The 26,586-nt window shown below is 43.4% G+C and overlaps 1 protein-coding gene across 2 annotated transcripts; it reads left to right on the top strand.

Annotated features, from left to right (window-relative positions):
• On the top strand, positions 1 to 26,584 carry MAJIN (membrane anchored junction protein). Of its 2 annotated transcripts, none has more exons than XM_049713105.1 (11): positions 1 to 464; positions 10,160 to 10,277; positions 12,743 to 12,788; positions 15,531 to 15,606; positions 15,782 to 15,907; positions 16,749 to 16,780; positions 17,083 to 17,174; positions 18,439 to 18,502; positions 22,516 to 22,588; positions 23,713 to 23,830; positions 24,445 to 26,584. In XM_049713105.1, the coding sequence occupies exons 2-11, from the start codon at positions 10,177 to 10,179 to the stop codon at positions 24,497 to 24,499; spliced, it is 783 nt and encodes a 260-aa protein (XP_049569062.1). In that variant the 5' UTR covers positions 1 to 464; positions 10,160 to 10,176; the 3' UTR covers positions 24,500 to 26,584. The 2 variants fall into 2 exon arrangements, with proteins under 2 accessions (XP_049569062.1, XP_049569061.1); XM_049713104.1 differs by having other exon boundaries at positions 15,770 to 15,907; positions 24,445 to 24,575.
• The last annotated feature ends 2 nt before the right edge of the window (positions 26,585 to 26,586 follow it).

Here is a 26,586-nt window from a genome sequence, read left to right on the forward strand (position 1 = left end):
TACAGCACCGGACCTTCCCCCGCCAGGCGCGCAGTAGGCGCGAAAAGACCAATGGGCGGACAAGCCCGGGAACCACAGAAAGGCGCTCAACTTCTGTGCTCCAGCGGGTGGGGCGCGTGGAGCCCGGGGGCCGCCCCGGGTCTTGGCCTCGCGCGACCCCTGGACGCTGTCGCAGCGCCGCGCACGCGCAGACCGCGGCCAGGCCTCGGAGCGTGCGCCCACCAGGTGACCCTGGAGCGCAGCTGCGCGTGCGCCAAGGGCCTGGCCGGAGCGCGGCTCTAACTGAGGCGCGGGCAAGCGGCCGGGCGAGTCGTCGAGTCAGCCAGCCAGGCTTCGTGAGAGGTCGGCGCCTGCCTTTTTCAGAGAGCAGTTAGTGGGTACCCCGGCCGAGGCCACTTTGATGAGGCACGAAGAACCCTTATGAGAAAGAGCCTGGCCGAGCCTGGGAGGTCCTCGGGTCTGAGGTAACGGTCGGCACCGGCCTGGTGCTCTGGTGGGGTTGGCGCCTTACTCTGAGGGAGATTTCAGACCCCAGCCCCACTCCACAGCCGCCCCCTGAGGCGGCCTTCGCAGCTCCGGGCCCTTTTGGAAGCCCAGTGCACACGACGCCTGGCCTGTGCCCAGCGCAGGGCCTCGTGGTCGGGGCGGCAGGCCTGGCGCACAGGTCGCGGGCGGTGGAGGTGCGAGGGGGAGCCGGGCGGGCAGGGAGGGAAGCCGGGCGGGCGCCGCGAGCTGTGTCCGCATCGCCTTCCACGGGCGAGTGAGCAGCGCCGAGGCGAAGATCCCTGTCCGGGGGCTGTTCTTGCCGCCACACCACACCCAGCACGAACGCTGCCTCTGGCAGAGATCCAGTCTTCTTAGGCCCCCAGCTCCGCTCGCCGCACCTCTTTGAAAAAAGAAAAAAAAAAAAAAACACCCACAAAAGTGATCGTTCTGTCCATAACCGTCCTCTAACCCAGGCTTAGCAGTTGCCCTGAAAACAAGTCTTCCATCGCCACCTGTCTTGTCACATCATGTCTTCATGATTTGAATGCGTTTCTGGCTTTCAGACGCCTGACTGCATCTGCGTCAGGGCCCTCAGATCTCTGTTCAGCTGCTCAGGTCCTTGAATGTTGGCATCTAGGAAAGGTATACTCGGCCGTACATCCTGGACTTTTCTGAACTTCAGTTCCTTCATCTGCAGGTAGTAAATCTACCACAATAGCCAGCAGTCTACCTAGACTCTCTCTTTGGATATCTCGTGGGCACCTTAAAATTGAGCATGTCCAAAAATGGACTCAACATCTTCCCCTCAAAAACTTACTTTCTGGGCTTCCCTGGTGGCGCAGTGGTTGAGAGTCCGCCTGCCGATGCAGGGGACGTGGGTTCGTGCCCCGGTCCGGGAAGATCCCACATGCCGCGGAGCGGCTGGGCCCGTGAGCCATGGCCGCTGAGCCTGCGCATCCGGAGCCTGTGCTCCGCAACGGGAGAGGCCACAGCAGTGAGAGGCCCGCGTACCGCAAAAAAAAAAAAAAAAAAAAACTTACTTTCTAAGACTCCTTTTTTTGGGAAGTGGCACTTTTACTTTTTCAATTTGTTCAAGCAACTCACCATTATCCTTATCTGTCCTTCTGCCTTACGCCATGAAGTCACCAAATCATGACTAGACATCTTCCAAACCAGTCCACTTCTCTTCATCTCCACTCATCACTATAGACCATGCTGTTATCAGCCTCTGCCTGGAACCACAGGAGTCTCCTGGCTGATCCTCTTGCATTTGTTCTGGTTCTGGGTTATTTCCCACATTACAGTCAGAGAGATTGTTTTGGTTTTTGTCTTGTTTGTTTGTTTAAACTCACAGACATGTGGTCATGTCATCTCTTTATTATGCAGTCCTGTTTCTCTTAGGATAGACTTTGCAGTCCATAACCTAGCCTATAAGGAAGGCCCTCATCCCTTCTCTTATCTGTATTGTCTCCCTGGATGATCTCATCCATTCCAATAACTTCAAATACTATCTAAACACTGATGACTCATTTATATTTCTATCCTGATTTCCATTCCTTGCGTAGTAGGAGACCACCCCCTGGAAACATCCATTAGGATGTCTAACAGGCCTCTCACACTTAACCAAAACAGAACAGAAAGAGAATGGCAAATCTTTTTCTCCAGAATCCTTCTCCATCTCAGTAAAGTGTGTGTACCATTACCTTCTAATAGCAGAGGCCAAAATCAAGAGCCATCCTTGATTTCCCACATCTAGTCCATCAGTCTAAAATATACCCCAAATCTAACTAGTCACTAACTAGACCTCAAAGTCCAAATCAGAAGCATCTTTCTGCTGGACTACTACAAATCGTCCCAACTAGTCTCCCTGCTTCTACTCTTGTACTCTTAACTACAGTTCATCTTCTTCTTGGCAGTCAGAGTGCTATTTCTAAAGCATAAATCAAATAATTTCACTTCTTTTTATAAAACCCTTAGCATAAAATCTGAACTCTTTACAATGACCTACAGGCCTTATATGATCTAGCTCCTGCCTATCTCTCAGACTTCATTTCTTTCTACTCTGTCTTCATTCTCTGTGATCCAGTCACACTGACCTTTCTGTCCATTAGACCGGGGGTCCCCAACCCCCAGGCCACGGACCGGTAGTGGTCTGTGGCCTGTTAGGAACCGGGCCGCACAGTAGGAGGTGAGCAGCAGGCCTGTGAGCGAAGCTTCATCTGTATTTACAGCCGCTCCGGATCGCTCACGTTACTGCCTGAGCTCCGCCTCCTGTCAGCATTATGGTGAGTTATATAATTATTTCATTATATATTACAATGTAATAATAATAGAAATAAAGTGCACAATAAATTTACTGTGCTTGAATCACCCTGAAACCATTCTCCCCCACCCCCGTCCGTGGAAAAATTGTCTTCCACGAAACCGGTCCCTGGTGCCAAAAAGGTTTGAGACCGCTGCGTTAAACTACCATCATCACAGGACGTCTGTGCTTGCTGTTTTTTCCTGCTTGGAATGCTTTTCCCCTTGACTTTGTTGATTCACTTTCCACTGAGGCCTTAATTCAGTTGTGATCTCTTCTGAAAGGCCTTCGCTGGCCACAGTAGCTAAAGCAGCCTCCCAGTCACTCTCTACTACAAAACCCTGTTTTACTTTCTTCATAATACTTACAGTACTTCAAATTACATTTATTTATTTATATGTTTATTATTGCTCACCAAACCTCCCGAAATCTAAGCTCGTAAAGACAAGGAAACATGCCTTTCTTGTTACCCACTCTTCTCAGTACTCAGAACAATGCCTGATACACAGTAGGCTCTCAAATGTGTGCTGACTCACTGCTTATCTTTGTAGCCTTAGTTCGTAGCACTGTCCTTGCCGACTGTGTTCTGAAGTACTATACTTCTCTCTCTTGAAATTACCACACTCTCTTTCAACTGAGGACTCTTGTATCTGCTATTTCCTGTACCCACATCAGACCCCACACCCACTCTCCATGTGTGTCTCCCCAACTCATACTCATCCTTCAGATATGAGTCACTTACTTAGAGTTCCCTGACCTCCATTCTAAGTTAGGATTCTCTGTCATGTTCCTATATCATCCTATCCATTTTTTTTTTTTTTTTTTTTTTTTTTGCCGTACGCGGGCCTCTCACTGTTGTGGCCTCTCCCGTTGTGGAGCACAGGCTCCGGACGCGCAGGCTCAGCGGCCATGGCTCACGGGCCCAGCCGCTCCGCGGCATGTGGGATCTTCCCGGACCAGGGCAGGAACCCGCGTCCTCTGCATCGGCAGGCGGACTCTCAACCACTGCGCCACCAGGGAAGCCCCATCCTATCCTTTTTTGTAGCAGTCATCACACTTAAAATTATTTGTAAGCTCTTTGTAGGCAGTGACCAAGTTCTTATTCTTCTGCACTTTATCTCCAGCACTTAAGTTTCTGGAACATAGGAGGCATGCAGATATTTGTGAACTGAATGAATGAATACTGAGTGAACATAAGATTGAGAGGATCAAATCAGGTAAAAATTAGGAGAGCAGTTAGCATGGAGTGTAAGTTAGCTGAATCTGCCCTGCCTACTTCAATAGATGTTTTTGAATCTTGTGAGATAGGGATAGGAAAGCACTGTATAAACTGAGAGTGCTTTTATAAATATAAGATTTTTTTTCATCAGATCCCTATGGTCTGATGGTCTTTCAAAGTACAAAGCTTTATGTTTCTTAACAATAATGCCTGATTCTGTTACTTTAGAGCTATGCTTAGGTGGTAAAATATAAAGAATTGAGGCTAATATTGAGTCTAGGCTAACTCATAAGGTAACTATATTCTTGACACCCTTAATTCAGCCAGACTGTCTTGCTTTAGCAATATGTCTGAGTTTTAGTCTTGCCCTTGATGTGTGACCTTGGTTAAATTAGATGATATCCTCAAGTCACGTTTAATCTTTTTGTAAACCTAGTGAATACAATTCTTACCTGCCCAGTATCTCACCAGAGTTAGATTAAAGTCAGTAAAAGTGTTGCAGGTTTCCTGTGTGAAATTTGCTCTCTTTATATAAAAAGTAATATAGTTTTTTATTAACTCAATTTCTTCAGAATCTGCCATTGTTTCATGCCAAGAACAAAGCTATATTTTAGAAGCTTTCTTTTCACACTTTCCTATATCTGTCTTCTGTCACTAAGACCCTTGAGATATGTACATCAAGGACTCAGAGTTTATAGCTCAAAATTGTAAAAGATGTTCCTTTCTCTCTAGCTAAGGATATTCTCTCCACCATTTGCCCTTCTGAAACTACTGATGCCTTTTCATCATTTTTAATCTTCTTTCTTACATTTACTGCTTCAGGGCAATCACCCAGTGGTGTAACCAAAAAATAAAATGTCCCTCATTGCCTGCAATTTTACATCCAAATGCTTTTAGGGTTCCTGGGATTAGTAGGATTTTTAGAGTGCTGCAGTGAATTCAGTGTGATGTGAATGCTAATAGGTTGATCATCATGTAACAAGCCACAGCTAATGGGCAGGTGGTGAGATGAGATACCATTCTGTTGCTTTTCTAGAATAAGGAGTACAGTCCTGGACCTATTGACCAAAGATAGCTTTGCTGTTAACTTTTAGGATGGTTAAAATGGAAGTGGAAGAGCCATTTAGGTGTAAAGAGTAACTTAAGAGGTTGACTTAATCTCCTTTCTGGCCTATTGAGTTGTTCACTAAGGCCTTTTGATTTCATTTCAGGGCATCTTCCTACCCCTCTGTTAGAAGATTTAGTTATTCCTCCCCTCCCAAACAAAACAAAACAAAATCTGACACAGTTCCAATTGCAAATATATTTCTGAATAAATACCAGTGGTGTTTTAAAGATTGTGTCTTACCAGAAAGAGTAGGTAGAAATCTAATGAGAAAGAGAATGATATCAATAAGCATGGGAGTATCTTGGGTAGTCTTAGATCAGCCTCTTCTTGTCCTGTATCTTAACACTTGGATTTGTTTTGCTTTTAAAAACGCTATTCTTGGGACTTCCCTGGTGGTGCAGTGGTTAAGAATCTGCCTGCCAATGCAGGGGATACGGGTTCGAGCCCTGGTCTGAGAAGATCCCACATGCTGTGGAACAACTAAGCCGGTGCGCCACAACTACCGAGCCTATGCTCTAGAGCCCGCGAGCCACAACAGCTGAAACCACGCACCATAACTACTGAAGCCTGCACGCGTAGAGTCCGTGCTCTGCAACAAGAGAAGCCACTGCATGAGAAGCCCGCACACTGCAACAAAGAGTAGCCCCCGCTTGCCACAACTAGAGAAAGCCTGCGCGCAGCAACGAAGACGCAATGCAGCCAAAAATAAATTTAAAAAAAAAGTAATAGAAAATAGTAGCTGCTTATCAATGTGAGAAAATATTGACACATTAAAAAAAGTGCTATTCTTGTGGGATAAGGAGGGTGGGAGGGAGACACAAGAGGGAGAGGATATGGGGATATACATATGCATATAGCTGATTCACTTTGTTATACAGCAGAAGCTAACACAACACTGTAAAGCAATTATACTCCAATAAAGATGTTTTAAAATAAAGGCTATTTTTTTAAAATTTAATTTAATTTTTATTTATTTATTTTTGGTTGCATTGGGTCTTCGTTGCTGCACGTGGGCTTTCTCTAGTTGTGGCGAGCAGGGGCTACTTTTTGTTGTGCGTGGGTTTCTCATTGCAGTGGCTTCTCTTGTTGCGGAGCCTGGGCTCTAGGCCCGCGGGCTCCAGTAGTCATGGCACATGGGCTCAGTAGTTGTGGCTTGCGGGCTCTAGAGCGCAGGCTCAGTAGTTGTGGTGCATGGGCTTAGTTGCTCTGCGGCGTGTGGGATCTTCCAGGAGCAGGGCTTGAACCCGTGTCCCCTGCATTGGCAGGCGGATTCTTAACCACCGCGCCACCAGGGAAGTCTAAAAAGGCTATTCATTATTGAGTAACCTATGCATGGAGCACTACAATAAGCAATTATACATGCATTATTTCATTAATCATCCTAGTCACCCTGCAAGTGAGGAAACTGAGAAGAGTTCCTTTTGAAAATAGAGCTTGAAGACAAACATGTGACTGTAACCCCTGCACCCCAAGATGTAACCCTAAGAAGCTTTAATCAGGAAATCTTCCATTTTGGCTTGATGGCTTTGTACCCAAATTGAGTTTGCCTTGAGTCATCCAGAGTTATGAGAGTGACCAGGGTTACAGTTTAATAAAATGACCAGTCGATGTGTTATAATGGAAAATGTATGGGCCAAAGGAGTCAACAATCTCAGGGGTGCTAATCCTGGTTCCATACTGAGTTATGTGACCTATAGGAGTCATTTCCTTCTTTGATGAATTCACTTCCTTTTCGTCCCCTCTAAAATGAAAGGCATTTCCAGCCATAGGCAAGCGTGAATCTCATTAGGAATATAGATTTTCAGAGAGTCTGGATCTACTTCAGCAAAGGCAGACAGACCGACAGACCTCTGAAACTAGCCAGGGACTTTTGAAGGTAGAAGGAGGAGCTGAGCGTCTGTCCTCAAACTCAGTTCTAAAACTTGGGTGTTGGATTCATAGCATCAGTGGGATTTCCCTGGTTTTTTGCCCACGCTCATTAGTGGTCAGAGAGCCTGACATGTTAGATTTGTTCAGTAAATGTATTTTTATTAAATGCTTATGAAAGCTCTTTTATTCTTTAACACTGTGGAGGGTTTTCCCATCAAATATCACCAGATATATTTAGTGACAGTACTTCTGTATGATCTTCTCCTTCAGCTTCAGTAGTCAATATCATGATCCTCATATTACATTCAGCCTTGCTTCAGGTTCTGTGCATTGACCCAGATGTTTCTTTCCGTGAGACAAATTACTAAAACCTTGAAAAATCTTTCCCTTTCTAACATCAGTGCCTATGTGTCATTTAAATCTATTACTGGGGATTTTCAAGGAAAGATTCTTAATTGAGATTTGTCAGATTTTGTACTGCTGTTAAAGCTAATCAGTTTGCTTCTCTTGAATTTGCTTTTCTTGTAAAGCATTAAGAAACACTTCAAATCTATCAAAATGGCTAATGTTAATATAATAATCCAGAGTTTACGAAGTGCTTTTTACAACTTTATCTCATTTAATCCTCATGACAATTCCAGGGATAAGTGTAATCCCTATTTATAGATGTAGAAACTGAGAAATGAAAAGGCTAAGTGACTTGATCAGGGTCTAATGACTGATAAGACACAGAGCTAAGACTCAAGCCTTGGTCCTCCAATTCCAAATCCTGTGTCTTTCCCACTATACCGTATTGCCTATAACTTCTCTTCTTTTGTCTTAAAGGCATCATGTTTTATGATCACCTAAAATTGGTTGAGAGTCTAACCCTTCATCTGCAAGATCTCATCAACTTAATGATAGTCCCTGGGACAGTGTCACCATGACTGCAGTACTCGTGTTGGAAAATAACCTTGTGAAATCTTTGAACCACTACTACTATGTGGTTGTTTGGGATTGTGCTGTCTAATCTTTATTTTCAAATAGGGTAATTAGTGTGTAGTGTTTGTTTCTGAAGCAGGCAGCCAGCAATTAACAGGAACAGGCCCCAGCTAGAAGAGGGTTGTTTTTACTTCTTTCAGCCATCCAGCTGTGGCACAGCACATGAAGTTTCCTCTCTGGATCGTCATTTCCAGCAAATGTTCTTCATTTCCTTTGCTCTGATGCCCCCAGTCCTCAGTCTGTGGGGAAAGGTGACTGCATTTTTGAAGAACCCTCTGAATAATTAAGGGCTCAATTTTTGTGACAGCACCCTAAGTTTTACCAAATGGACTCCCCGCTTACTTAGTAAAGTCATCTAGGACCAAAAACACCATCAAATCTGGCGTAGGTTCCTGCCATGCCTAGGACATGGGGAATCTGCAAGTTTTTCTCAGGATATGAACGGTATTTCCTCTCTGGTAACTTTGCAGTTGGCACCAACTATTTCTTTTCACTTTTGACTGTAGTTCTAGTCTAAATAGTCCCGGGCTCTGGCTCCAGCCTCCTGTGATTCTAATCCCAAGCAGCCAAGATCAGACACTGGGATATCTCTTTACTGGCAGCCCCAGACTTAAGCTTTGGAAATTGTGGGAAATTTCATTCTTTGGGCACATAGATCTTCTGATTCTACTATACTAGAGTTCTCCCTTCTGAGTAGACATGGAATCAAGGTAATATGAAGGAAAGAATAATGAAAATAGTCCTTTATGTGTGTATAATATTGTAGTACTTACAAAATGATTTTATATTCATTATCTCATTTTTTTCTTCCTAATGACCCCAGGAAAAGTGATTAAGACCATCGAGTCTGGATTTACACTGCCTCAGTTTGAATCCCAATTCCAACATTCATAGCCATGGGAAACTTGATCTCTCAGTGCCTCAATTTCCTAATCTATCAAATTTAGACTACTTATTTCATAGGCTTTTTGTGAGGATTAAGTGAGATATATTTATAAGGCACTTAGAATAGGGTATTACAAAAAGTTGTTGTTGTTGTTAGTTGTTGTATAAATAAGTTGTTATGTATAAATATCAACAAGAAAACCAAGGCCCAGAGAAACTAGGTAGGGACAATGGAGCTGAAATTAAAACACAAATTATTCTTACTTTATGCCTGTTGTATCTACCCCATCTCAGCTGCCTCTGAAGTCAATACCTTGCATTGTATGTAGGTAGATTTGATCCTAGGAACTCTGGACATTTTACTCTCATTGTTTATTATTTAAACTTCCATATGAAGAGACAGAAAGTACAGGGTTTATTATCTATACAAATAAAAAGAGGCTTAGAAAAGTCCTAGTGACTTAGAAAATCACAGTGTGCTTGATTCTTACTTCTGAGTGCATATCAAATGCTCTCTTGGAGTAGAAGAGACATGCTGTACTTCTTTTTCCATTTCTTCCTCTCCTGAGTTTCCAGCAGAGAGGACCTTAAGTGAGCAGAGATTCTGGAATAGGAAAAGTAAAACTAGTAAGTGCTAGGAGAAGAGTGGGCACTCTTATGGCACAGGGCACTCTCATAAGTGGTGAGGAAGAAGAGTAGTTGAGAGGTAGGGAAGATAAGGCATTCCTTGGCAACAATGGAAAACATTAGTGTACATCCTTATTTACTGCATTGGCTGTAGCAGGGAGGTGTGCTAATTCCTAAACTTCGTCTAAAATTAATAGCAGAGGTGTTCCCAATTGTGCCTCTTATTGGTGCATCCTGTTTCATTATTTGATTTGAGCCCTCTTCACCTTGACATAGGTTCCAGGGAAAGTGGGGGCAAGGGACAAGAACAGATTCAAGAGATATTTGGGAGATAGATTTAATCCTAACAAAAACCTTGTTAGTCATCAGATGTTAGTATCATTAGTCTCATGGAAGAGAAGTAATTTGCACAAGGTCATAAGGTAAACAGCAAAACTTCAACTCAGGTCTTTTGACTTCAGGTATAGAGATTGTCCCAGAATATCAGGTATCCTCCCCATGCAGGTGGGGAAATGGTCCAGGTAATTAATATCAGAACTGAGCCTGGGACATAGGCAGTGTCACTGAGAATTGGACATTATACTGATGAAGAGATGCTACAGATTAGGCAGGCTCTCTTTCCTGTACATAAGGAACCATATTTAGCTTTTTAATAATTCTCTAATATTTCTATTTTCTTTAGGTTATTGTTTGGAAGCAATGAGTTTAAAACCTTTCACCTACCCATTTCCGGAGACGAGGTTTCTTCATGCAGGATCCAATGTGTATAAATTCAAAATTAGATATGGCAACAACATCAGGTAATTTTAAAACCAGGAGGGTAGTCTTTGCAAACACAGGTTAGTACCTTCCCACAGGTCATTCCTTCTCTGCCTTCACCCAGTCCAGGAGACTGGCTGAAGCAGCACCTTGTAGGACTCTTTCCCAGGTGTTTTGTGTTCTATATATTTATTATTCATATAAGTTTTTAAGTTAGCAATGGCATACCTTTGGGGCAGTGGTTCTCAAATTTTTTTATCTCAGGACCCCTTTGCACTCTTAAAATTGAGGATCCCAAAGAGTTTTTGATTAAGAGGGTTATACCTGTCAATATTCATCATATAAAATTGAAACAGAAAAACTAAAATAATTACTTATTAATTTAAAAATAATATAACATTTTATTAAAATAACTATATTTTTGAAAAATTAATGAGAAGATTGACATTGTTTATATTCCCAGGACTTACCCTAGGAATGCAAGGATAGTTCAACATACAAAAATCAATCAACATAATACACCACATTATTAGAAAAAAAGAGAAAAAAAACCACATGATCATCTCAATTGACACAGAAAAGGCATTTGACCAAATCCAGCACCCTTTCGTGATAAAAATACTCAAACTAGGAATAGAAGGGAACTTCCCCAACATAAAGGCCATATATGAAAAACCCACAGCTAACATCATGCTCAGTGGCGAAAAACTTAAACTTTTTCCTTAAGATCGGGAACAAGATATGGGTGCTAACTTTCATCACTTCTTCTCAACATAGTACTGGAGTTCTACCCAGAGCAATTAGTCAAGAAAAAGAAATAAAATGCATACAAATTGGAAATGAAGAAGTGAAACTTCTCTGTTTGCAGATGACATGGTCTTTTTTTTTCTTCTTTTTTGGCTGTGCTACGTGGCTTTGCGGGATCTTAGTTCCCTGACTAGAGATTGAACCCACGCCCTCAGCAGTGAAAGCACAGAGTCCTAACCACTGGACCGCCAGGGAATTCCCGACATGATCTTATATGTGGAAAAGCCTAAAGAATCCACACAAACTAACAGAAAGTTGTTAGACCTTATCAATGAATTCAGCAAAGTTACAGGATACTAAATCAACATCAGCTGACTTATACACACTAGCAACGAACACTCTGCAAAGAAAATTACGAAAACAATTTTGTTTACAATAATATCAAAAAGAAAAAATACTTAGCAATAAATTTAACCAATGAGGTGCAAGACTTGCACACTGAAAACTACAAAAAAAATATATTTCTGAGTGAAATTAAAGGAGACCTAAATAGAAATGTATCTGTGGGAATTCCCTGAGTGGATAGGACTCAGCACTTTACTGCCAGGGCCGGGTCTAATACCTGGTCAGGGAACTAAGATCCCACAAGCTGCGCAGCGAGGCCACTTGATTTTGTAACCTGAAGTGTTTCGTTGGTCATTTGGAAAATATTGGTTCACTGGCTTATGCAGATTGTTCAAATGTCAACACATTTCATTATATAATATCAAAAAATCATATTTGCTAATATCACTACCAAACTTGTCAGAAAAATGTCTAAGTATTTGGAAGCTGTCAACCCCACAGTGGTGGATAGAAGTTTTCCAAAATTCAAAATTTTGCTTGAAATCCCAAAATTTATCCTTGACAACAAATACTGTCAGTTGTTTTCCTTAAATTGATAAGCTCACTGTTCATTTTTGAGAAAATGTCTGTCACATTCCCAAGTCTGAATAACAATCATAGTTTATCTGTCAGCTGATCACTCAAGTAAAATATGAAAAAGCAAGTGGTTCAGTTTGCAACTTAAACCGTTGTACAGGTGCTTTTTCTCAAGACAACCATCATCTTCTGGTATGCAGCAGAAACGCTTTATGCATGCTTCCTGTTTTATCACATAATATTAAAAAGACATGTATTCAAGGCTTGAGATTTATAAAATTATTAATTTTTCACTGCTTCCTCTAGGATATTAAATGAAACTGGATTTTTTTTCCTGTGTGGTGGTAAAGATGACTACAACTGCTAGTACAGTTTAGTGCAACTGGCTATATTGTGCCAAGGCACCAGCAGTTTTGCCCACCATTGATTGTGCACTACAGATTATAAATGTTAACATAGTGAAAAAGGCAAATAACATCTTAATATTATTATGAAACTAGTTTTGCCCTTGGAGACTCCTTGAAAGGGTCTTGAGGACCCCTAGAGGTCCACAGACTGCACTTGTACAACGGGTCTAACAAATTATTAACTTTCACAGTGGAAATTTCAGGTCTTGGCGGGTTAATGGAGAAGATATTTTGGTACAGCCTTGTACCAATTCTCAGACCACACCACCTAGGTGATCACTTCTTCCCTTGAGCACTGGGTCAGCACACACAATTGTTATTTAGTTATGTTTCCTTAGCTCAATGGAAGTTTCATTTTTGCTCTACTAGAGTCTGTTGTCTCCAGAGCTTTCCTTCTTGGCTTACTTATCTCTTGTCTGTTTACCTTCTAGAGGGGAAGAGGTAGAAAACAAGGAAGTCATCGTCCAGGAGCTAGAGGTAGGGAAAGAAGCAGACAACGTCTGGGAATGTTATTCTTTGAACTGAGGATGAGTCCATATTCAGATTTTAGTTATTTCCTGCAAACTGAGTCACAACCTCCACTCGATTACTTGGCTTCTCCCTGCCACATTTCCTCTGCAAAGAAACTTTACTGTTTTTTCAGGGAAATTAAAGCCTATACTCTTTCTCAATTCTCCTAGTTGAAATGTCAGCACCTTTGAGGCTAAGAGTTATTTTGTTTCCACTAGAGTTCCCAGCCATGGGGAGCTCTCTTTTGTGGCAGCTGGCACAGAGAAAGCTTCCAGAGGACTGCAGCCTTCCAGGGCTCTGGGAAACCTCACCATCCCAACCACTGCCCGGTACTTGACGTTCAGGAAACTCAACTGTAAATACACAGACAAGGCTGCTGTGTCTTCATTTTAATTGGAAACATTTGCAATTGCCTTATTCCCACTTCATTTTCATTCCTTTGCTACCCAGCTCCTCTAGCTTTAGATTCTCCCACAAGAAGACAGAGAAGGTGGGCAAATTCGCAGATTGGTGAAAGCATTGGAAAAGAAATTAGAGTTCTGGGGGATGGCCCTGGATTCCAGTCCTGGCTGAACCACTAATTAGCTGTGTGAGCCTTGGCAAATCATTTATCTCTCTGGGTCTTAATCGCCTCATTCATAAAATGAGAGTTTTAAACTAGCGTATTCTCTTCTAACTTCACAACTGAGTGATCTATGACTGTTGTGATTTATGAAGACATATGTTGCCACATTTCAAGGAATTTGAATGTGAAAACTCTGTGAAACCAAAGTCTTAAAGGTACCTGTGGCTCTTCAGCTGTGTGTTTTAAGATACATTAGGATCTTTGAGGACTTCAGAGGCATCAGTATAAATAAAAATTATTTTAATATAGGACCATGACAGTTTTCTGCTTATTTTAATTATGAGTAGAGCAGAATTTACTTCATTTTGCTTCACTTAATATGGGCAGAGAAAAGCTCAAGGCAGCATAGTAGAGTGGAGAGAGCTTAGACTTCAGGGCCAGTGAAACCTGGATTTGAACTCTAGTTCTGCCTTCACAGTGTGACTCTGGGAAATCTGTCTGCCTTCTCTGAGTCTGTTTCCTTACCTGTCAGTGATATTGATAAATAATATCAGTTTTCAAGGTTGTGGTGAGGATTAGAAATAGATGTATGCAATGCCTGCCACACAGTAGTTCAACTAAGAGTAGCTAGAGAGCACTTATATCCATTTATAATCATATTTAAAGTTTTTGAAATGCTTTTTATATGTTCTTTTTCTTACTCTCATTAGTTCTGAGGCAGATGTTATCATCCTTTTTCACTCATTTCGAAAACATTTATTGACAGGCAGTTTAGTCTAATGGTCAGGAGTGTAAGCTCTGGAGCCCCACTGCCTGGGTTCATATCTTAACTCCATCATTACTACCTGTGTAGCCTTCCATGAGTCATTTTACCTCTTTGTCTTAGTTTCCTCATGGGTAAAATGGGGATAATAGAAGTGTTTATCTTATAGGGTTTTATGAGTATTAAATTCATTAATGTGTATAAAAACAAAAATATTTGCCATAATGATTACTCAATAAATACTAGCTATTAAAATTATAAGCTAGATACTATGCTAATAGAGATCATACAAAGATGAACATGACACAGTTTCCGTTTTCTGTGAGCCCAAATATGAGGAAAATAAGGCTTAGAGAGATGAAATGACAAAACTGAGACTGAGGGCTTCCCTGGTGGCGCAGTGGTTGAGAGTCCGCCTGCCGATGCAGGGGACACATGTTCGTGCCCTGGTCCAGGAGGATCCCACATGCCGCGGAGCAGCTGGACCCGTGAGCCGTGGCCGCTGAGCCTGCGCGTCCAGAGCCTGTGCTCCGCAACGGGAGAGGCCACAACAGTGAGAGGCCCGCATACCGCACACACAAAAAAAAAACTGAGACTGAAATTCAGATTTTTTTTCCCATAGAAATTTAGTAGTGTTTTCATGATACCAATTGTTTAACTAGTGTATACTAATAAGCATAGGTTAATTAGAGACTAATCAATTCAGATTTAAAGAGAGTAGAAGAAAAGATTTGATTTAAGCAAAAGTAAAATAAGTATATGTAAATAAATACCAGTATTATTCACTAATCCAGTATATGTTTGTTGAGGACCTGTTATGCTTCATCCACTAATGGTAGACACCATAGAAGGGATGCTAAGATAAATCAGGTGTATATTCTACTTCAAGAAGATTTCTCAGTAAGGAAAATAAAAATATGTACATGGAGGGAATTCCATGGCAGTCCAGTGGCTAGGACTCAGCCCTTTCACCGCCGGGGCCAGGGTTCACTCCCTAATCAGGGAACTAAGGTCCTGCAAGCCATGGGGCATGACAGGAAAAAAAAAAAAACAGTACATGGAATATAGTAAAAGCCCAAGGCTAATTGCTGTGAAATTTGAGACTAATAGTTAATAAAACTCGGGAAATCAGGGAAAACTTTCTGGAGGAGGTGGCTTTTGAACTGTATCATAAAAGGATAGGTCGAATTTGGTCATATACTGATGGGTTGAAAGGGTATTTCAGGCAAGAGCATAGAAATAGAGAAGCAGAAGGCATATTCAGGGAACAGCAAGTAGTTCAACTTTAAAAGCGTATAGAGTATGTGAAGAGCAGTGATAAGGATAAATTGATAGATTGGCTGAGATTAGATTAAAGTCATTTCAGATTTTTTTTTTTCAGGATTCTATTCGTGTGGTCTTGGGAAACCTGGATAATCTGCAGCCGTTTGCTACAGAACACTTCATTGTATTTCCCTGTATCCTTTACTGGGTGGAAATGAACTACAGTTCACACTGTATATTCAAATGGAAGCAGCAAACCCATAGGCAGTTTGGAGGGTAGGTCAGGGAAACCAGAGGGAGTCTTTTCCCTAAAATAGTACTCAGGGATTCGTACTGGCTTCTTTCCTTACTCCTTAGCACATTTCCCAGATAAAAGCAAATGGGAGAGAGTGTCCCACCTGAAATTCAAACAAGGAGAGATTGTCTTGGTCCCTTATCCATTTGTTTTCACTCTGTACGTGGAGATGAAATGGCTTCATGAAAACCTGTCAACTGGTAAGTAGAATGATAGAAGTGTAGGTGGTGGAGAAGAAAAAAGGGAAGGTTGAACATCCATGGGTTAGCAGTGCAAGCTGAATGTGGTGGAACAGTCAGCCAGATTGGGCGCCAGCACTGACAGTGCAGAAGTCAGGAGCATGTGTCCAAACTAGACTGCCTGCTTCAAATCTTGGTGGCTTTGCCACTTAATAGCTCTGTGACCTTAGATAAATTACTCATTCTATGCCACCTTTGTGAAATGGTGAAAAATAATAATAGTACCTATCTCACTGAGTTGTTAAAAAGATTAAATGTATAAATACCGGAAGATGGAAAGTACAGTGTGACTTAGAATAATCACTCAATGAAAGATACTTATTATATAAATAATTCCTCCATTTTAGAGTATTTAATGACTTTCACCTTAGTAGTATCTTAAAGATATCTCCCAATTTTTAATCTCTGGGGGCTACCGCTATTTTTACAAATAGAGGGATAAGGAGACACCTGCCACTTTGATTTGAAAAAAGGTACAAAGGCCTTACCTCAAAAGATCTCCTCAATTCATTTGTCACTGCTGCTGAAAGTTGCACTTTTTTTCTTTCATAATAGGGATCATCCCCTTTTAAGTGACATACAGTTAGAATATAGTACGAATCAAACTATTTTTAGCTTGTAGATGGCAGTAGTTCTAAAATAAGGGAGGAAGAAAGTTTGAGGACACAGTATTTGTAGGAAAAGTGGTACCAGGCGGTAGGGAAAAGGGTACGCACCAAAGTTTTGTCTAGGACCAGTTCTAAAATGTCAATGATAGTCAGAAAGTCTTGATCCATTATGACATTCAAATTTTCTGTTGCAGGAAAACCAATAAACAGCAGTCCTCCTGGGTTGGTAAGTTTGCCTTTTCTGTAAGAAATGAAAATGGCCTTATTGCCTTCTGTTGTCCCAAAAGTCCTGCTCTTGTCTCGTCTTTTATGCCCCTTGGTCGTTGCCCAAGTCCAATCAGAATTGTATACGTGAGACATTCTTTTTCCCCTTGGCTAGATTTCTGAGACTATGTCTATCCTTACTTGCAAAGCTGGTGCTAAAAGTTGCCTTTGGCAATTTAAAGATGGGGAGTTCTCTTCACTGTGCCCTCATGTGAGCAACTCTGGAAAAGGAAGAGTCACAGGAAATGTGGTTCCTCTCTATAGGTCCCGGCAGAGAGGAAAGCAGCAGGAGCCATGATGAGGAAACGAAAACACGCAGAAGTGCCCAGCTCCCCAGCCAGGCCAGGGCTGGACAGGTCAGTGGTTTTGAGAGAGGAGCTAAATCCTGCATCCTAGTTAGGCTTTGCCAGCTGTTGCTGCTGGTTAATCTTGTCCTTGGGCATGTCACTCTCTGTCTCAGGGCTTCATTCATACCTGCCTATTCTAGTGGGTGGACTAAGAGAAGGAAGCAAGTTGATGTTTGCAGTGTAATTAGAACACGGTCCCTTCCTCAGCAAAGTAGAATTCTTTTGTTCATCAAGATGAAGACTGAGGGAATTTCCTAGCAGTCCAGTGATTAAGACTGCACTTCCACTGCAGGGGGCACGGGTTCGATCCCTGGTTGGGGAACTAAGATCCCACAAGCCGCATGGCACTGCCAGAAAAAAAAGATGAAGACTGAGAGGAAATGTAAACATATCCGTACAATTGAATCCAACAAATATTCAGAGTGAGAGTGAATAAAATATAATCTTATTTTACCCAGTTAGCAGTAAGCTTTTGGAGCTCTACCTTAAGAGGTAGTACAGGCGGCAACATAAATGTCTGCAACAGGATATGCATCAATTACTGGGAGAGGTGCTGCGAATTAGGGGGGGTGTTGAGCACAACCCTTAACATGTTGAAGTTGCTGTTGTAGAGGCTTATTTTCTTTTTTGATTCTCTGTCAGGGACAGAATGAGTCAGTAAGACAATTCAGTTGTTCATGTTAGCACCCAGAGAGAGATGCTGGAATAATCCAAGGTGTGGTTTGCTCCCAGCCCAAAGTGCTTTCAGCCCAGGTTCACAGAAAGCAGCTGTTCTTTTCCTGGTACTGTGTGGGCCCCAAGACATACAGGAGCAGTGAGGGTAGACCATGAAGGAGCTGACCCCTACACCCTCCAAATGCACACATCGGTGAAGAGTTAGGAAATTCCTTTCCCAGCCAGGTGGGATGTGAGGGTACTTGGAGGTATGAAGCTTTGGTCAGTTCCATTTGACTGAATTATCCATGGAGATGAGGCCTCACATCTTCCCTTTCTCTGTGTTTTGATGCACAACCAAGTATTTCAAAATCTGATACCTGCTGTCAAACACATTTTCCCTTTCTCAACCCCTAGATCCCAAAATGTCTCAAATTGTGATTCTACTGTGAATTAAAGCAGCACCCAAAGAGAGTTTGGCCACACGATTTATTCTGCAGGCCAGGAGTGGCATAAAAATAGCCAACCTGCTGAAATATTCATTTGGGCCACATTTGCTTGAATGTGGTGATGTTGCTGCTGCCAGTAACACTTCCTGGGCTTTTTTCTCCCACCTCAGGCCCAAGAAGGGGACTTCCAGCCAAGGGCTCAGCAAAAAGAAGGCCCCTATGGAAACCAGGAGGGTAAGCACCAAAATGGAGACTTCGAGACTCGTAGCTATTTCTGCTCAATTACAAGTCAGGATTCCTGTTACCAGCACATCTTGATCCTTAGTACAGGCTGAATTCACTGGACTCATTCTCACCTTTCACCGTCTGCAGAACAACTTTCAACCATTCCACCCTCACCACAACCTGTCCTAAATGTAGCTGCATAATACATACAGTGATAAATCCTTTTGTTAAAAGGTCTTCTCTTAGCTTAAAAAGCTGCTTGCTTATACTCTGCAGTTGAAAAAGAAAATAGATCTGTTGAATTGAGGTAGGATCCAGTTTAGAATTTTCTTTAGAAAACTTTTTGCTCTCATCTGCACTAGACTCTGAGTCTGGGTACATCTAGTTTTTTTATTTTGTTTTTTTTTTGAAATTTTGAATTTTATTTTATTTATTTTTTATACAGCAGGTTCTTATTAGTTATCTATTTTGTACATATTAGTGTATATATGCCAATCCCAATCTCCCAGTTCATCCCACCAACCCCCCACCACCACTTTCCCCCCTTGGTGTCCATACATTTGTTCTCTACATCTGTGTCTCTATTTCTGCCCAGCAAACCAGTTCATCTGTATGGGAACATCTAGTTTTTACAGATAAAATAGGTATATATCAGCACAGGATACTGGTAAGAGAAAACTTCATTTAGAGCAGTGATGGTCCGGCCCTAATAATATTTCATTTGATTTTGTGAGGTCTGCTCTCCATTTAGATATTCATACATCTGCTACTCCTCCATTTCAGGACTCCTTTTCCATAGTAGTCTCTAAAATAGTGCCCTTTTTCTTGAAATAGCTGTTATTTGTGACTTTTCTTACTTCTCTGCCATCGCTCCAAAGCAGCTCGAACCTTAGGTATCCAAACATTCCCTCCCTCACCTTCCCAGGATCTATAACATGATCAGTTATCGAACAAACGTTTACATATGCATTCATTCCACAAACATTTATTGAGTGACTCCTATGTGCCAAGTACTAAAGCTATCACACACACTCTTCCCGAAAAATACCAAAAGTGTAAAGCTGGGTAGACATTACTGATAAATGTGCTACGTACAGGAATAAAGGAAGCACAGGGTACAAAGGGACCACAAAGGAGAACCTCATTCAGACCAAGTGGTGTGAAAGAGAGTTCCCAGAGTAGCTCAGAGTAGCTCAGAGAACTAAGGCTAAGAGGAAAGAGTACAGTGCTTTTGGTGACTGGAAGCCAGTGTACCCGGCGCTTAGAGTACAGTGCTGAGAACTGTCACTGGAGAGGTCAGCATGGGGTGGATCCTAAAAGGCTTTAAAGCCACCTTCAAGATCACAGGAATTCCCTAAAACATTTTAAAGTAGAAAAGTGAAGTGATTTTCATTTCTAAACAATTCTGTCTCCTGTTAGCAAGGCATTGTGTTAGGTGCTGGGATGCACCCAAACATATAAAACCTAGTTTTTTTCCAGGAGCTTAGCATTTAGTTGGAGTAGAGTGAACCCTTAAAGATGAAGACCTCTGCCTCTGTGGCGGGGGCAGGGTACAGAGCCCTGTTGTGCCCATGGCCAGCTGGCCCATGGAGTGATTTAAAGCAGATGGTTTCCCTCTTCTATACCCTCATCCTTTAGAGAGGGAAGAAGAAGAAATTAGAAAGTACAAGAAGAGTACACGAAGCTCTGGAGAACAAAGACACTTTATACAACCAAGATAATTACTATTAAAGGAACATTTCCCTCACTCTCTACCCTTTGTACCGTCCTATTCTTAGTTTGACGCATCATCTCCCTTAAGAACCCACAGTTTCTTACTCAACATAATTACCTTTTCAACCTGATACTGGGTTTAGAAAAAACTCTGAGAAAAAAAAAAAAAGGAGCATGTTTATTGATTTTGACTCACAGCCCAAGCAGTCTCCATTGTAGACCCTGTTCCCAGAGAGCAGACTTCTCCTAAATTAAAGTGATCACAGGGACTCTTAGTGTAAGTCACTTGAGCTGGAAGAATTGAATTTACTCCTATGGTCCAATGCCTGATATCTTCTCTTCCCTTTGGGGGAAGTTAAGGTGTAGAAACGCAGTCAGTGTGGATGGTGCACATCTGTACACATAGGGAGCCTGTGCAGGGAAAGCATAGAAGAACACAACATATACCTGAATAAGGTCTCTGTTTCATAAGAGGTGTTTTGAGGAGAATGGGACGGAAGGACAGACTCATTCCCTTTGTCACTTTAGCTCCCAGATGTAGAGATCCAGACTCTAAAAAGATAAAAAAATGGGAGAGAGCAGATGAATGGACCAGAAGTGAAACAGACTGCCGTGCACGTAGCTTTTTTTTCAAGCCTCTGCTTGAACTGCACTTCTAAGCAGATCTGACCCTGAACATACAGTGGACAACCTTGCATCAGGTTTTCAGGGTATTATGTGTTGTTGGATGTCCTAGATGGTACCCTCAGTCTTAATTCAGGCTATAATGGTTTTCCTCTCTTAACAACATTTGCCTGAGGAAACCTCTGTCAAGATTTCAGGAGAGCACAAAGGCTGCCTTATGAGGGAAACTTCCCCTGGTTCAGAGGTAGAGGCTATACCTCTGCCCAGGGCCTTCGCCCTTCTGGTCTCCACTACCAACCTTAGTAGATGATGCTTCCATTAGGGCCAATGCAGCGGTATTTAAACCCCAAACCATAGTTTCCATACCTCACCATAGTAAGTTTGTGAGAATCATTCCCTCAAGCTAGAAATCAGACCTGGGCCCTCTAAATTTCATCTCTGCCCTGTCTGGAAGAGATAAGAGATAGTCTCCTTCCTCCCGAGAGTTACCTTTCACTTTTATAGGAGGTATGATTTAGGTGGCTGCCTATGTGGTCTGGGATTTGAGGGGTTTGTGGAATAGCTTAACAGAAATGTCAGCTTATGCTTAGGATGGGGGATCTGTCCTAACTTTCCTGGGATTGCTGTGCCTCTGCCTCCTAGATACACCCTTGCTATAGAATTCTTCACCAGCGGGACTTCCCTGGCCGTCTAGTGGTTGAGAACCTGTGCTTCCACTTCAGCGGGCATGGGTTCAATCCCTTGTTGGGGAACTAAGATCCCGCATGCCGCGTGGCGTGGCAAAAGCAAAAAGAGAGAGAGAGAATTCTTCACCAGCAAAATGGCTCAAGGAACTCCCCAGCACTGCTGGGCAGTCAAGCCCTCAGGTTGTGCCTGGGTGAGGGAAGTGGCCAGCTGGCAGAGATTCTCAAAGGAAATATATCAACCATGTTTCTGGCTACCAGGGTGTCTCCTAGAATATTATAGGCTTGGAACCAGGTTGTAGGATGTCCCCTTCAAAGTACAAAGGAAGGTCTATAGAGCAGTAGACAGAAATAATAAGATTGCTTACGCCATAGTCACGTTTCTGCTGCCCTGGCTCTAGCCACGTTGATCATATTTACATGTTAATGGCAATGTGCCCTTGTACATCATGTCCCTTTCTGGAATGCCCTGCTCTCTCTGACCCCTTGATGCCATCCACCAAGGCCCCATTTAAATAACACTTTCCCTGTGAATTCTTCCTTGACTAACCACTACCCACTCTATTCATGTCCTCCTCAGTAACCACGGCACTCTGTATAGACTGATGGAGTAGTCTTATCACACTGACTTATAATATTTAGTTTATACGTCAGTTTTACCACATAGATTATACTTTTCTCCAAGGTAAAGTAAAGGTCCTCCTGATTTCTGAAACCTCAATATTCTGTCCTTGGCAATAGTTGGCACTCAGAAACATGGAATGATAAGGTATACCCAGCTTGGTTTGTTCTTGGCTCTTAAATACTATGATTTTAGAGAGACAGTGTTTGGGAAGCTGATATGAGAAAAGGACAGTCCTATAGAAGGAAAAACAGAACCTGCCTGGGCAGTCAGAAGGCAGGCCCCAGCACTGATGTGATATCACCTTACCAGCAAATAGCATTCAGACCACTAAGCTGTAAAGGAGTAATGTTTAAGACTTTTCTTGGTCTTTTTATCAGAACAGAGAAAGAAAAACCCAGCAGGAATGGCAGGAGACCCCAGCACTTGATATCACTGATGTTCAGGACCAGGGTAGGTTCTGGGAAATTCATACATATTCTCCTCTAATAATCATGCCGTCCTCTTTAGTCGTCTGATGAGCAGAGCAGCACAGAGCTCTGAGTCTGGACACGCTCAGTGGGTGATGTAACTCACTCCTGTGGAGGTGCTTGTTGGCTATCCTCCAGTCTGGGGGCAGGCTCTTGAGTCATAAAAGCCCCCGCAGTTCCCAGAAGGAGTGAAGGAGGCAACGTATGTCCTTCTTGTGCTTCTGATAGCGAAACTGATGCTCCCAGTTTCAGAACATTTCCATATTGTGTGATAAGTTTTACAGAAATGTTGGGAGGGATATGTTTCACGTTTCTATCCTGGAGAACAATCTCTGGGAAGCTGTCTCTCCTCCTCTTCCCTTCGGGGCACTAGTGTTAATATTGAAGGTGCAGGTGGATGCTTGGCAAGGGCTGGGAATGCATGTTGAGGTATCGCCCTTTCAACTTGCTGATCTTTCACTCAGCATGAGGATTCGATATGGATACAGTTATCACAGATGCAGTCCTGTGAGCAAGTGAGTTCTTCAGTAAGTTGTCATTCCATGTGCAGACACACCAGCCATGGTAGGTGTCTAGGATTTGAGCAGTGTAAAAATCTCAGGGGCAGGGCTTCCCTGGTGGCGCAGTGGTTAAGAATCCGCCTGCCAATGCAGGGGACACGGGTTCAAGCCCTGGTCCGGGAAGATCCCACATGCCACGGAGCACCTAAGCCCGTGCACCACAACTACTAAGCCTGTGCTCTAGGGCCCGCGAGCCACAGCTACTGAAGCCCACGCACCTAGAGCCCGTGCTCCACAACAAGAGAAGCCTGCACACCGCAACTGGAGAAAAGCCCACACAGCAACGAAGACCCAACGCAGCCAAAAATAAAATAAATTTATTTTTTAAAAAAATCTCAGGGTCCTGACTTTGAAAATACTCCAAGGTCAGAATAGCACCTTACTGAGCTCAGATGAAATTGGGAAGGTCAGAACAAGCAATTCACCTGGCTTTGAATAATCTTGGTTTGAGGCTGCCCTGGGCTCAGGCTCTGTGTCCTGCCTTCTGCTCACATAAAAGTAGCCTGAGGACTGACACCTTTTCCCTGCCTGAGTGTTTTCCTTGCAGATTCTAAGTGGGGAGACGGCCGAGCAGGGAAGATTATCCCACCATTGCAGCAAAACGATCCACCTCCTCCTGAAGGACGCACGGAGCTGGGAACCAGTGGCTTCTTTGGGTTTCTAAGGTAGGATAGACCTCTCCTGCCATCGAACTGAGACCCAGGGCAGTCTAGCTCCAGAGCCTGCCCCACTGAGTCTCTCAGGGAAATTAGAATACAAAAGAAAGATTACCTGCATAATCTCTATTTTGTACGGGATAAATGATGGAAATGAAGTGAGCATTAGGGCCCTAACTGAATTTAACAGAGACTGTGTCTTGTTCATTTTTACACAATCTACCCCACCCCGATGTGCCCAGCATTGGACCTGATTCCACAAATGCTGCCTGGACAGAAACTATTCTGATCGTGCTTGGGTTATTCAGATGATTTCGTTACCAAAATTTTTCCATTCTCACCTCTGAATCTAGGCTGTCTTCAGAGTCCTTTTTGCAGAGTACAGTTAGCAAATCGCTTTCTCTATCTAGAGCTCAGCCATACCATTGCAATTGTTCTTCTTTATTTCCACCTCCCGAGTATACTCTAACTTGGGTACCTTTTCAAATGCTGTTTCAGACTTGAATTTCCATTCAGTGGTCTCAGAGCAAAAATGCCCTAGCTAATAATGGAGCCCTAATGGGACCTGGGAGAAGGGAAGTGGACCTCTAGAGTCTCACCCTGCTCTGCTCTTCTTCCTGCAGCTCTCTCTTCCCGTTTCGGTATTTCTTCAGAAGGAGCAGCCAGGGAGCCTCCTAAATGCAGCGGCGGGAAGAGCGTTTCTCTTGCAGCGACTCTTCCCGCTGCACTCCCTGCTTATGACGTTCCAGTCTTGGGGAATGAGCGCCCCAAACTCCCTGAGTCCTCTTGTGGGTTTGTCCTTTACAATGGATTGTCCTTCCCCAATTTAAAACACTAAGAATGTAACTTTCTAAAATGCTCTAGTCTGAGAAGTTTACTGCCCTATGAGCCAGTTAGGTCTTCCATCTGCAGCACTTAGATTTCTAATGAAAATAAATTATTTATGAAGAGTTATTGACTGAATTTTAGTGGAGTAGAGAGAGAGAGCACGAGAGAGCAAACTCTTTCCTCAAGATACAGGGAAACAATGCCTGAAACCTCCCCTGGGTCTCCCTGGTTGTTGTTGACAGAACAGTTTGGATAGGTGGGGTCTGTACCTGACTTTGAACCTTAAACTCCCCTGGCCAGGTTAGAGAATGGGGTTTTGCAAGACTCAATGTCCTGAGCCCTGCTGACCCTCAAGAAATCATGTCTCCTCAGTTCACCCAGTTTGGCCCCAAAGTGCAGTCTCTTAGTAGGTAAATGCTTCTCACCTAGCTACCCCTTTGGCTTTGACAGTAATGCAGATTAGTTTATCGGATCAACTGGAAGTCAGTGTAGGTTAGGGCCAAAGGAATCATTTTGTAACTGTAGAGATGACCAGTATTAGAATGGGCCACCTTGTAAGGTAACAAGCCTTTGTCAACCCTAGTCTTTAAACAGAGCTGATTGTCTGTCAGATGCTGGAAGTCACTCTTGGTGGATGGGAACGCTGGGGCTGGACTGCTAAAGTCCCTCAGAGACCCCTTGTTCTGACGCCTTTCCCTTGGCTGAGGAGGAGAGAAGAGGTGGGCTGCTGAAGGGCCTGGGACCTGAGGGGAGGAGGGCCAAAGGGGAAGTTGCCGTGTGTGAGGACTGGAGGACTAGGGACAAGTTGTGTTTACAGCCTTTGCCCTGCTGTCCCAAACACAGCCCACTTTCCAAAGCTGTTCAAAGGCACAGCTCCAGAATCTGGAGATCTGAGCGCCATTCTGACTTACAAGCTTATAATGAAGGCTTGGCAAAGTCACTTTCCTTTCTGGTTCTTATTTTTCTCATCTGGAAAATGAAAGGGTAGGATCTGATGAGCTCTCAGTGCCTTCCAGCTCTGGCAGTCTGTGGCTGGCTCTGCCTCTCGGAGCAGGTCATTGAGCCAGTAGCCCTGGGGTGTGTGGGGACAGAACCACCACAGGCTTCCTTCTGATGGCTACCCTGCCCCGGCCCCTGTGGCTCCTGCTGACTAGGGGTCTTTTTCTAACTTGCCACATTCTTGCCCCAAGTGTAATTCAGCACCAGGCATGAATAGCAGGAGATCTGGGTTCCAAAACAGCCCTGACATGAACTAGCTGTGTGACCTTTAGTAACTTTCCTTCTCTTGAGCCTCAGTTGCCTCACCTGTAAAACCAGAGCCAGGGCTGGACTAAATGATTGACTTGCTGGGGTTGATAGCTTCAGGCACTTCCCAGGAGTCAGGTCCCTGTTAGTCCAGAAACTAGGGGAAGCCCCACTCCGTAGCTGACCCCCCAGAGTGAGAAGTCATCCACTTGACAGTGAAAGTGAAGCTCTGAAACGGACTTAGAACCAGCCCCCTGATTCTCCCTGGCTCTGCCACCAAGCATCTCTCAGGAGACCCCCCACTGATAGCATTTCTGTTGTCCATAAGAATCTCCTCTCCACCCTTTCCTTTGCAGTGGGTAAAAGAGACAGGCAGGGCTGAGTTTAATAGTTTTAAGGATGGGCTGGCAAGGCCCTAAACAGAAGTGTCCTGCCCGAGGTCACATAGCAAAGAAGAGAACCCAGGTGGCCACAACTCAGCCCAGTGAGAGCCCTCCCTCTCCAACTGCACACACGCTGCCTACTCCACCAGCTCCTGGGCTTTTCTCTACACCTCACTTCCCAGCCCTGGGCCACCAGCAGCTTTTGGACATAGGGAAGCAGAAACTGCCCTAGAGGACCACACCTCAGAGAACAGCAGGATCTCCCAGGTGGTTTTGCTGTGAGGCTTCAGGCAGAGAAGGCAGGCCTGA

The sequence above is a fragment of the Orcinus orca genome, chromosome 8 (genome assembly GCF_937001465.1).
Source record: "Orcinus orca chromosome 8, mOrcOrc1.1, whole genome shotgun sequence".
In the NCBI taxonomy this organism is placed as follows: Eukaryota; Metazoa; Chordata; class Mammalia; order Artiodactyla; family Delphinidae; genus Orcinus; species Orcinus orca.

Coding starts and splice junctions, on each gene's coding strand:
- MAJIN (XM_049713104.1), top strand. CDS start 10,177: ATGAGTTTAAAACCTTTCACCTACCCATTTCCGGAGACGAGGTTTCTT. Junction 15,908..16,748: donor TCATGAAAACCTGTCAACTG/GTAAGTAGAATG, acceptor TTTCTGTTGCAG/GAAAACCAATAAACAGCAGT. Junction 17,175..18,438: donor GCCAGGCCAGGGCTGGACAG/GTCAGTGGTTTT, acceptor CTCCCACCTCAG/GCCCAAGAAGGGGACTTCCA.